This window comes from Protopterus annectens, chromosome 8.part0 (genome assembly GCF_019279795.1).
Source record: "Protopterus annectens isolate FY-2018-M chromosome 8.part0, PAN1.0, whole genome shotgun sequence".
Taxonomy (NCBI): Eukaryota; Metazoa; Chordata; order Ceratodontiformes; family Protopteridae; genus Protopterus; species Protopterus annectens.
Genome location: NC_056741.1, coordinates 240,148,181 through 240,161,185, shown reverse-complemented (window position 1 = coordinate 240,161,185; position 13,005 = coordinate 240,148,181). Strand labels below are relative to the sequence as shown.

The 13,005-nt window shown below is 36.5% G+C and overlaps 1 gene segment (V, D, J or C); it reads left to right on the top strand.

Annotated features, from left to right (window-relative positions):
* Nucleotides 1–11,308, top strand: part of LOC122808724 — a 33,039-nt gene extending 21,731 nt beyond the window's left edge. The window contains 2 exon segments of the C gene segment in view: nucleotides 3,194–3,303; nucleotides 11,006–11,308. Coding sequence covers nucleotides 3,194–3,303; nucleotides 11,006–11,032 — 137 coding nt within the window.
* The last annotated feature ends 1,697 nt before the right edge of the window (nucleotides 11,309–13,005 follow it).

Here is a 13,005-nt window from a genome sequence, read left to right as displayed (position 1 = left end):
TGGGAACCTTGGAAAAGAGAAGTTATATAGAATATTAGTCAGTGCCAAAGGCAGGATAATTTAACAGGAGCCAGGAAGGCAGACACACTTCTGATATATCTGTTTGTTAAAAGTGATTTAAAATTGTCAGTAGTAATCAATTTAGTTGGCTGGATTTTTTAATTAGAAAGTGATGAGTTTAGTTGGCTAGATCCACTAGTAAGGAAAAGTATAAGTCTATAACCCTTTAGGGATGAATTCTATGATATGTAAAATATATTTTCAAAGAGATTAGATGTAACTGATCTGTTTAATAAAAGTTTGTAACTATTTTGAAAGCAGTCTGGGCACTAAGGGACTAGCTGCCAGTGTTAAAGCTAAGTAGACTTGTCACATGTTACAGTTCTGTAGAAAATTTTGAGGACAGTGCTAATTTTTTTTATATGTATTGGGTACATTGCTTATATTTTTTTATAATTTTTTGGTCCCCCTCAGACCTCATTTATACCAGCCCAGCCCCCAGTGCCCCACATCCATGCTGGTTCACCAGTATCTTTCTAGCCACCCCCAGACTTATTCCACTGTTGCTTGCGACAGCCATGGAACTTAAGAGCATCCTGGGGGTTCAACTGTCTGTGCTTCTGTCTAGAGCTTTTTTTTATTTTATATAACATGCCCACTTTTTCCTCCCCCCACTATGCTTGCTGGTTTCATCCAAGGGTAACTCCACTCTTTCGACCACACCTCCACTTAGGGAGCACCAACAGTGAGTGCCCTCCACCTAGGACAGGCATGCCCGTCCCTCCCTTCCACTCCATCGGTCATCCAAGCCACTAATCAAACCTAGGATGGCTGGGCTATAGTTAGGGCTTTATCTCTCAATGCCACTTGAGTGGCTCTTAATTTATGGAATGTTAACAAGAAACAGAAAACCAGAACCTTCATTATGTAATACCTTAACATCCATTAAAAAAAGTTTGTCTGATACATGCAAATAATCCCTTGAAGTCATTTAATTGCTCAGTTGTCCCCACAGATGTTTTATTTATTTATTTTTTTACATTTATCTTTAATAATGCATTCAGTCTCTTAAAGCCACTCCCATGACATGTTTCACACTTGTTTCCATAAGAAGTACAGCATAAATGGGTTAGTTTGGGTAAAAAAAAAGTTGATATCCTCACCATTAGAGTAACTGCAAAATATCCCACACAATGGTCAAAATAGAGAGTAGAAAGGTAACACAGAAAAGCCAAAAGGCTAACAGAAGACAACAGACAAATCAGTATCTTTACTATGCAATATCTTAAAACTTTATTTGAAGCATAACTATGGAGTATGTACAAACGATTCCTTAAGGGCAATCAGTTGATCAACTCGAAAGCTTCTGAATGCCACAAACTTTTTTTTTTCTACTTTTTTAAAGTACTGATTATACTGTAGTACTGACTAATACATTTAATCCTTTAAAACCAAACCAAGTTAGTTGCATGCATGTTTCATCATTTTATGGACTTGATAATATTGCATAATTGGATAGTTTGGTCTTTCTTTGAGAAGTCTTAACTTATAAAGCAACTTGATACCCTCAGGGTGACTACAAAATATCCTAAACAGCAATCTAAACAAAGGGTAAAAAGTTAATACAGAAAAGCCAAAAAGCTAACAACAAACAGGAAGACCTCAGATAAACCAGAGTATTGTAATACCTTAAAGCCTCCTTTGAAAGAAAACTATGGGATATATGCAAATGACCCCTTAAGGGCATTCAAGTAATCAACACTAGGGCTTCTGAATGCTAACTGACTTTTTATTTTTCCAAAACACCAGCAAATGAAATAAAATAAAAAAACACAAAATCACCAGCACTTCACCATTTCACCAGTATTTCTTCTTTATTCAAATAGCGATCTGGTACCTCGGCTGGTACCTCGGCCTTTCGCCTTCATGGATCACAATACATTCACATTTTAGCAAATATATATACACACACTCTAATTAACACAGCCAACTAGCATTAATTAGTTAATTCCTATTAAACATTTAAAGTAATACAATTCATATTACTTTCACATATAATACATCCACTATTTCATCAGTATTTAACTACAAAAATATATAAATATAAATAAATCAATATAAATGCAAATATAAATATAAATTTAAATATATGGAATATTGAACAACACAATAATCATTAATTGTTAATACTCAATTCATTAGAATGTGTGTATATATATATATATATATATATATATATATATATATATATATATATATATTTGCTAAAATGTGAATGTATTGTGATCCATGAAGGCGAAAGGCCGAGGTACCAGATTGCTATTTGAATAAAGAAGAAATACTGGTGACATGGTGAAGTGCTTGTGATTTTTTATTTTTATTTACATATTTATTTATTTTAACTTTTTTAAAGTTTTTAATGGTGCATTCAAGCATTTAAAGCCAACCCCTACTAGCTGTAAAGATGACACATTTCTTTTTATGGGCTTATCAGTACAACATAAGTGGTTAGTTTGGTTATTCTTTGAGAAATTTCAGTTTAGAAAGCAACTTGACATCATATTACATAATGAAGATTCTGCTTTACCTGGGGGCTTTATGTTTGCTGTTAGGTTTTTGGCATTTCTTTGTTAACTTTTTCCTTCATTTTGATGTAGCTTGAGATACTTTACAGTCACCCTAATGTTGCAGACATCAATTCCTTTATAAACTTTCCCTTGTTAGACAGTAATTATAAATTGGTGACTATGAAGGACAGTTTGTATATAAACTTATTACTTACAGGTGTGCCTGTGTACCTAGTAAAGCTGCTGCAATAGTAAATAAAAGATAATTGATAAAAATACTCCATGAATATGCACACATGCATAAAAGTTACTACAACAGCAAAGTTCTCTCAAGACAATAACTGGTAGGTCAAGAATTGACACGTCTACATTAAACATAGCAAGACTTGTGTTAAAAAGATATATGCTGAATTCTATAAAATTATCTTCAGAAATAAGCTAATAAATGAACAGAATTTATTATTTTGCATCCATTTTTAAAACCACTGCATAGTTTATACAGTTTTTGTGGTGACATATCTGATTATTAAATATCACAAGACTATATTTATTTATATTTCTTAAAGAATTTTGTTTACTTCTTAAGCTAATCAAGTAAGTTAATAGTCTGTTTTCCTACTTTACAGAATTATATCGTAAAGAAAGTAATGCAGGGAAGTTTACGTACCTCCTGCTTCTGAGCAAAAGCGCTCTGTATGGCTTCATAATTCTGATGGTCATAATGTGGAAAGTAAAGGTAAGTCGTTTTCAGACATGCAAACATTATATCAGAAAATGATTGCTCTACACTAAGCTATCTTAGTCATTTAAGTAACTGAGGAAAACATGGAAAGTAAACAGAAAAGAAAGTGCCAGAAAATGAAAGAGGTGTAACAATCACAGAAAGCAGAATGACTGCACAATTCAAACTTCGATAAATGATGTCAATTCCATTATTTCATAAAAAAGAAACAAAAGGGTACTTTTAGAGATAACATTGCGTTCACGTCACCCAGTTGTCAATTTAAGTATGTATATTAGCTTTGTAGTTTTAAGAACATTCAGCTGGGGCTAAAATATCATAAAAATAATTGGTATTTAAATACTTTTCCTGTTTACTTGCATATAATTTGAAAAAAATGAAGTGCTAAAACAGCATTTCTTAAAGTTGAAATAATCCTACCTGCTTACAAAACACAACAGGTCTGTGACATTTAGTAAGCTGCTATACAAATAAATGCTGTAGTTAAATCTGAAGCAGCTTCTTGGTGAGTATGGGGTTAATGCACTTCATCCAGAAAATGGAATTTATAAACAAAGACGTTGGCAACCTTCAAACACTGGACCATTGGTTTCATGAAGGGCCCATCTTGTCTCCTCAACCTGATTGACTTCTTCGAATCAGTCTCCAGAGCCGTGGATGAGGGTAAGATGGTCCACACAGCCTATCTGGACCTCGCCAAGGCCTTCGACACCACCCCCCACTCTGGAATCATAGATAAACTTATCAAGCTGGGCATTAATCCCTATGTCACTTGATGGGTCGCAAACTGGCTTACTGACAGAACCCACACTGTAAAAGTAGCCGACTCCAAATCCAGCTCCAGACAAGTGACAAGTGGAGTACCCCAAGGTTCAGTCCTGGGACCGCTCTTGTTTGGCATCTACTTCTCCAAAGTACAGGCCAACACCAAGGGACTCCGGCTAACAAAGTTTGTAGATGACTGCAAACTGGGAGCCATTATCGAATCCCCAAATGATGTGGATATCCTACAAAAGGACCTTACAGACACAGATGTTTGGTGCCAGAGCCATGGGCTCAAGCTCAATGCCAAGAAATGTATAGTTATCTCCTTTGAGAAAAAACATGTACCCATGAATTACCACAAAAGTGGCAGTACACTAAACACCGAAAGTGTGATAAGGGACTTAGGGGCACAGGTAGATAGTGGTTTCATATTCAATAACTACATCTCCACAACAGTCAGGAAATCCTTTTATGTGGCAAATCTCATTACTAAGGGCTTTTCATCCAGGAAAAAGGAGGTCATTGCCCCACTGTACTCATCCCTCATTAGACCCATTACAGAGTATAACACCCCATTTGGTATGTACCTCACAAGACATCTGCAACAGTTGGAAAGACTGCAGAAATACCTCACTAAAAGAATCACAGGCCTAAATCAGATGCTCTATGCTAACCATCTAAAAAAACTCCAGCTATACTCTGTTGCATATCGTCTACTCAGAGCCGATCTCTACTTAACATACAAGGCCATGTCAAACCCAGAGCTGTTGGACATGCTACACTTAAAGAAATCCCAATCCCTCAGAGCCACGTGTTCCAGGGATCTAAACCTGGTCATCACAATGAACAAAACATGCTGGAGGGATAGGTTCCTGTCCCAGAGACTCCACCATTCTCTGGAATAGACTGCACATACATGTCCAGCAGAGTGCCTCTTTGGCCTTCTTCAAAAGGAACCTTGACAACTGGATGGGAGATAAGAAATTCACCATGGGGATCCTGTCAGTCACCCTGCTAGACAGGGGACCAGGGAAGTAAAATTCCTGGGAAAAAATAGCCGGGGAACTGTTATGGCTAGGCTTGTATATGCCCTAGGACCAATAGCCTAGTACCAACACTATGAACCTATGAACCTATGAGAACGCATTGAATTCTAGAACAAGAAACTCTAGTATTACAGGTTTACAGTCACATTGTAATAAGGTTTTAATTAATGTAACAACACAAAAATATTTTACTACAAATTATTAGAGAATAAAAAAAATTAAGTGATGTCTCTCATACTATTCATTAACTGTAGTGCAGATGGTATCTCAATGGCAGGGCTGACAGCACTGACAGGTATGATTCATAAACTGAATCACACATCCATCAGCCTGCAAGTGGTATGTGCCACACTAAAAGGAACATCAAGAAGAGCAGCAGCAGGGCACTGTTCCTTCAGACTCTGCATGTGACACAATAAACAGTCATATGTGGCGCATGGAGTTACAGAAATCAGGTGGGGCACACAGAACAGCCATACTCTGCACAGTGCAAACATCATGTTTGGGAGGAATGACATTTCTCTTAAGGGAGCACACAGTAACGCAGACTGTGTACCCCAACTGCCCAATAGGGGTTTAGGAACCCCTAGGGGTTCAGGAAATGGACCGCTTTATTTTGGGGTACATAAGAATGCAGTTCTCCAGTGTCTAATAGTGTTTAGGTGCTCAGGTGATGAGTAGCTTTATTATAGGATGCTCAGCAATGCAGGCTGTGTAGCCCCACTGCCTAACAGTGCACCAGGTTTTCAACAGGACAGCAGGATTTTAAACTAGGACATAACAGTATGAAATGTGTATCATACTGTGGAAAACTGCACAAAGCATGTGAGAAAATGACTGCTTTGTTAGGAAGGCACAAAGCAGTGCAAACTGTTCAATATACTAAGAAATAACACATTACAATATTCGGAAATAGTGACCATGCCAAGTTAATAGTCACAATCAGTCTTCACGTGCCACATTGTGAATGAGGTTAAAAAGATGAATATAATGAAAAATACCATTAAACCTACATTGGAGGCCAGTGGTACTCCTTTACTTAATATTTGCCAGTTAGAAAATGTACACTTAATACAAACTTTGTTTTCTGCTCAACACTTTGTCACTTATCTAGTTTATTATGTATAGAGATAGGTAATTGGGGGGCATTATACTGCAGGACACACAGCAGTGCAAACTGCAAACCCCACTTAATACCTGCACACTAGAAACTGGAGTAACTGTAATAAGGTTTGCAACAGTGTAACACTGTATGATTTATATGTCTATTGATCTTCGTCTTACTGCAAGGATGTTAGAGGGATACCTACCATTCAGCTAATAGCAATTAAAAGAATACTATCAAACTGCCATTAATTTACACTTATGCAATGTGCTTACATCTATTGGCTATATTACTCTGTGTGAGACAGTTTTTCACCCTTGCAACATCTCTCTTATCTCTGTTATTTTGTAGCCATGGAGTTTTAGATGAGGGTAAAGGTCCCCATGTGGGGGTAGCAGGGGGTTTGTCTGCTGCATAACATGCTCCATCAGTCACAGTTTTAGAAGGTTTATATTTTCATGAGTTTGGTTCATTCAGAGTCATCATTATGGTTCATGTAATTGTAGACCTAGAAGTTGTATGTTGAATTAATAAGGCATTTATGGTTCATATTGTAGACTTTAGTAAGGCATTTATGGTTTGTATTGTAAACCTAGATGTTATACGTTGACTTAGTAAGGCATTTATGGTTTGTATTGTAGACTTTGATGTTATATGTTGACTTAGTAAGGTATTTATGGTTTGTATTCTAGACCTAGATGTTATATGCTGACTTAGTAAGGCATTTACGGTTCATATTGTAGACCTAGAGGTTATATGTTGGCTTAGTAAGGCATTTATGGTTTGTATTGTAGACCTAGATGTTAAATGCTGACTTAGTAAGGCATTTATGGTTCATATTGTAGACCTTAGTAAGGCATTTATGGTTCATATTTTAGACCTTAATAAGGCATTTATGGTTCATATTGTAGACCTAGATGTTATATGTTGGCTTAGTAAGGCATTTATGGTATGTATTGTAGACCTAGATGTTATATGTTGACTTAGTAAGGCCTTTATGGTTTGTATTGTAGACCTAGAGGTTATATGTTGACTTAGTAAGGCATTTATGGTTCATACTGTAGATCTTAGTAAGGGATTTATGGTTCATATTGTAGACCTACAGGTTATATGTTAACTTAGTAAGGCATTTGATACCATTCCCTCTGATGCTGCAGTTGACAATTAAAAAATAAGTATATCTTCATACAATTCAAAATAATTTATTAAATAGCTATTAAACAAAGCAATTAATTTGTATTAAGAGCACAATTTTGTGTGAGAAACAGTAGACGTCTACCACAAGCCTCTGCCCCGAGTCTTAATTAGCATTTTCTTTTCATCCAACTTTTGTGGCATGTGGCAGGGCTATCCATCTGGTGGTGTGACCATTGGCTCTAGGTGATGGTCACTCTTAATGTGACACCCTGATTATAAAATGGAAAAAAAGGGGTTGATGCTGATGCAAACTTAACATGGTTATTGTATCACAATATAATGCAAAGGAATACTGTAATTTAACTAACAAGATAACCAGCTGATGACATGTATCTCTTAGTGTTTGTTCTAACATAATTTATTGCAGAATTATGAAGTTTGAAAATGCAACAGTTCTTACAACTATAAACATTTTTGATAAATGAATTCCAGTTTTCAAAAAATATATGATCTTTATATTATAGTAATTGGTTGTCTTTTGATTTGAATATATCTAGTATTATAACTACTGCTGCCAGTGTTAGAGAAATTATTAGAAGTGCATTTTCTTTTATAAGATATTTTGCAGACAGCTGCATAAATGTGGGATTAGACCCCTTTAATATCTCTGTTCTGCAGTTCTTACCCAACTTATATAATGGAAGTTGTATTGATTCAAAGAATCTTTATCAGAAGGTGACCAAATATATCACATTATTCCTACTGTAAATGTATATTGTGATTTTTCATTTCTTGAGGAGCAAGCTGATTTTAGTTTTCAACCCTTTTATGACATCTGCTTATGTTTGTGTTTGACTCCTTCATACAAGTACCAGTTTGTCTTACAAGTACCAGGTAGGATTACATACACACACACACACACACACACACACACACACACACACACACACACACACACACACACAACACACACTGTCTGTTTCACACACAAAATAAAGTAGGGTTAGGTTCATGACCCAGAGCATAGCTAGGTTGTCAAACAAACTACCAGACAGCTTAAGAAATGTAAACTAGTTTTGGACTAGTTAATAAGTGAAACTAAATGCTACTTTATCACAAAATGAACAACATTTATTGAAGATTTTGAATATATTCAGCATCTACAAAGCCAGGAAATAGTGTGATTAACTATTTTCCTGCTAGTTGTCAATATCAAGTGACTTCAGCATACATCCTGTAATTGGATGGGTCAGATGTGATATGATTTGGCAATCAATCAGTATAACTCTGTTTTTTATTGCTTTTTTTTTTTTTGCACCCTTTGTGTTCCCTCTATCTGACAATCACTTGCCACAGGTCACCCCCATTGCACTTTATTTACCTTAGTGTTCTCAGTACTGACTGAATGAGTTTGGGACTGCCCTGCTAGCTGGTTAGAAAGGAAACTGGATCAGGACAGAGCAGCTGGCAGCATCACATGTGTTGCTCTGCACTGCAGGGGATTTTTACCATATTCCTTAGCTAGGCAGCTTTCCTGACAGTACACATATCCCAGCATGTAGTGACAGCTAGCCCCTGTCTTCCTTTATGAGGCGAGTTATATTCAACAGCAATCTATCATGCAGTTTTAGCACTGCTTGTATCATGGTAGGCATGTCAAATCACAGGAGGAATCCCACCCTCCCTTTTACAATGGGTGGGCCAAGAAAAATCTTCTCCTCCTGCTCACTGTTCATGTTTTTTCCAGAACTTGAGCCACAAAATGAACTCAGGTTATCTGGAGCTCTTTTTCATTTTGTTATCAAAGCTACATATTTGGAGAAATAAGTTATTGATACTGATCATATCAACTTATTAGTACAATCCTGCTGTGTGTGTGTGTGTGTGTGTGTGTGTGTGTGTGTGTGTGTGTGTGTGTGTGTATATATATATATATATATATATATATATATATATATATATATATCAATCAACACATTTAATGTCATAAAGTAAACAACCAAATAACATAATAGAAAAAAGTTCCACATACAAGTGGCATTATTGTGCTGTCAATTTTCTATACCTACTCCTTCTTTATAAATAAGACTAAGAAAAAAATGCAGATAGCACATGAAATGTAAGACATATTTTGAAAACTATAGATCTGATTCATAAAGGTTACCACAAAGCACTTTCTTAATTCAAAAGCAGCCCTACCACAATTTGTGTATTGTCTATTCACTCAGAAAAGTTACACTAGTGTACACTTTATGGTACCTTTGTGAAGCCACCCTTGCATCTTGTTCCAAAAAATAATTTTAATGAGCATGTCAAATGCAACTTTCAAAGTTGCCACAATTACCTAATGGCATTGAAGTCACCGCTGTTACATCTCACTATAGTACTTACAAAAGATGATGAAATGTAAAACTCATGCCTCATTGAACTGTGCCCTGGAAAAGATTGATTGATATCAGGGTCAGTCTGAAAGACACCACATTTGATGTTACAGGTCACCAATATAACTATATATATTATTTATGGTTTGAGGCAGCTCATATTGTATATTTTCATACCTATTACTGTAGTGTGCATATTTTTGAAGCTCCAGTAGACACCATTACAGCATTACCATATGCCTGTTGTGTGTTGTGCATTTGTGGCTGATGAGGAATTAATCTGTGCAGCAAGGAGTTGTGCATTACAGAAACCGTGAGCATCCTTACTTGTTTGTATATGTCCTTATAATGCAAATGACAGCACATTTAAAATGGTATTCTAGCTGCCTGGGTTTGAGTCACACTTAAGATAATGAACATCTTCCTTATGATTTTATGATGGAAACTTTATTTTCACCTAGAAGAACAGAAAGCATTGTAGATAAACCTGGAAATGGCGACTTCACACTGCAGCTAAATTATTGCTATCAGCATTCCCCTCTTCAATGTTGTACAATTTATTGCATATTGTAGATCATTACCTTATGCAAGCAGGAGGTCATCTGACTAAATCCCCAGCAGCCTTTAGATGAGAACTGCCTAGCTCCATGGTACAGGGAGATGAATCCTTACTGCAACCAAGTCAACCATGGTTCATATATTAGCCTCTACAGTGGGGGAATCAAACAATGTGAGAAAGGAGTAAAAATTACACTAATGACCTGCTCACCTCCCCAAAGGAGGGGAGTGATGCAGGCTGTTAGAAGCACAATGGGAGAAGTGATTTCTGTGGTGGGTACTGGGAAACCCATTTTTTGTGCTTCAGGAAAAGAATCAGGATTGCTTACTGGTAATAATCCTTGAGTAAGAGAGGGCTATTCAGTACAATCAGCCAATTGCATATTCCCCTCCCACACTCCTAGCTGAACATTCACTGGAATGAGCCATCCCAATAGCTGTCTGTATGATGACCCCTCCGGCTTCAACCTTGCCTCAGTGATAGAGAAAAGTGTGCCAAATGGCTGGGAGGGGGTTGGTGATGGACAGACACTGAGGCAAAGAGAGTTAAAAATAATTCAGATAAGAGTTGACACGTGAATAGGGACTTAAAGTGTTTAGTTAAGGAGGCACTGGTCTAGTAACAGAAGCAATGCAAAAAGCAGTAATATTCCTGCTTATAATGATTCACTTAATTCTTTTCTGTTTCTTTTTGCCTTCTGCAGGCTTCTTCAGACAAGAATTATAACTAGGCATGTGGAACCCCTCTACAAACTGAATGCGCAACAAATTGCCTGTAATATTATATGTTATTTTCTTACCTCATGTGAATAATCTTAGAATGTTTTTTCATTATGTTTTTGTGCAATTTTTTTGACTAAATGGTCGCTATCAGATATATATTTTAAAAACTGTATATGTTTCTGCATGTTTGTTTCTTTGTTTTTTTTCACATTTCTGTTTAAGTGGATCCATATCTTGATTTTGTTATGCTAAAAAACAAATAAAATTATGTGAATTTGTCTGAGCATGTATTTGAATCAGTCTGATAAACTTAAAACGTAGAAAAAATGTTATTTATTTAAATAATAAGCATCAGATCACATGCAAAAGAGTGAATTAATAGAAAGGCTTTATGCAAAAGAAGAAACTATGGCAAAAGTGGTCTAGTAAGATATAACCAAAGAAAAAAAAGAAAACACTGAAATAGTTCAAGTTAAATACTGCAGATGTTATACTGTCTAAACTGGATTCAGGACACAGGGTTTGTGCATGGTGCTTACTCAGATTGTATCATAATGGTGGTGCTGCGGTAGCGTTGTCGCCTCACAGTAAGACGCTGTCCGGTTCGATTCTCAGCTAGAGCATCTTCTGCGTGGAGACATGCATGAATGGGAGTACCTTCATTGAAGGTTGTGCATCAGGGCTGGCAACTCGGCATGTGAAAATCTACTGCCAATCATTAGCAGACTGGAGTTCCGCTGTGGCGACCCCTAACCGGGAAAAGCCAAAAGACACAACACAACAACTGTGGCTAGTTTTGATTCATAAAAGAATTACAAATAACCATACCAAAGTGGTATGATGTAGCACAAGAAACTGCAAGTATCATATTTTTGCACCTCCAAGGTGGATACTACATGGCAGAATGAGTTGTGTAAGGTTTTCCCTAAAGCCAGTTTTTGAACATATTTGTCTCCTGCATTTTATGGGGATTATTTTAACTCTGTTCTGTTACAGCATGCTGTAGACCACTGGGTCTTAAGTGCAGCACAGCTCCTGACTCTATCTGGGCAGAGTAACACCTATTCTTAATAACAAGAACTGGCAGCTGGGTTAATCCCAGTGTATCTCTAAGCACCTCTAAGTACTTTTGTTTTTTCAACCTCCCTCCATGCTCCATCTCTTTACTTGGCTGTCCTGTCACCCGGGGTCCGCTCGTATATAAACAGAATTTAATCCACATACATATTCATTACCATTTCTGCTGAATACTAATTCTATTAAAATCTGCATTATCATTTTAGTCATGAATCGCTAGCATACCTCTCAACTCTCCAGCCTTTCATAGAATGTGCAGATTTTTGTCTCAGTTTTACTCTGCTCTTTATAAAACTTGTGGTAAGTCAGTAAATAATGAGACACATTTGCATTTCAGACTTAATATCCTTCAGAAAATGTATGCTAACACAAAAACACTGTTATTCTAGAAACTTTCTAAGTTTATATGAAGAATATTTAACTTCCGTCTCTATTTTCAGACATTTATATCCTCATTATTTTAGGGTTTATCCAGATTTCTTATGCCAAGAGATTGAGAGGAATAGGTTACACTATTTATAAGAGCGGATCAAATAAGATATTCATCAGATCCATAAAATGCAATATGCCAGTCACTTGGGACACTGGCTAGTGTGGGAGAGGGTGAAGCAAGGGATTAACCCACTATAAGAGAATTCTGCTACCATTACAGTTAGAGATACATTGCTTCATTGGCTCATAGGTACTTACTAGGCTAGTGATCTGTGAGGATCTTAAGAAACCTAGCCATACATTCCCATAAACTTTTAGTCCTTACATTTTAAAACTGAATAATCCAGAGATGAGTATAACATTTATATGGTGCCCATATACTTGAGGGACAAGTATGCTAAACCAGGGGTCAGTTTGTAGTTACCCATCCATTTGTCCAGATTACATATGAATAGTTTAAGACAAGTATTTT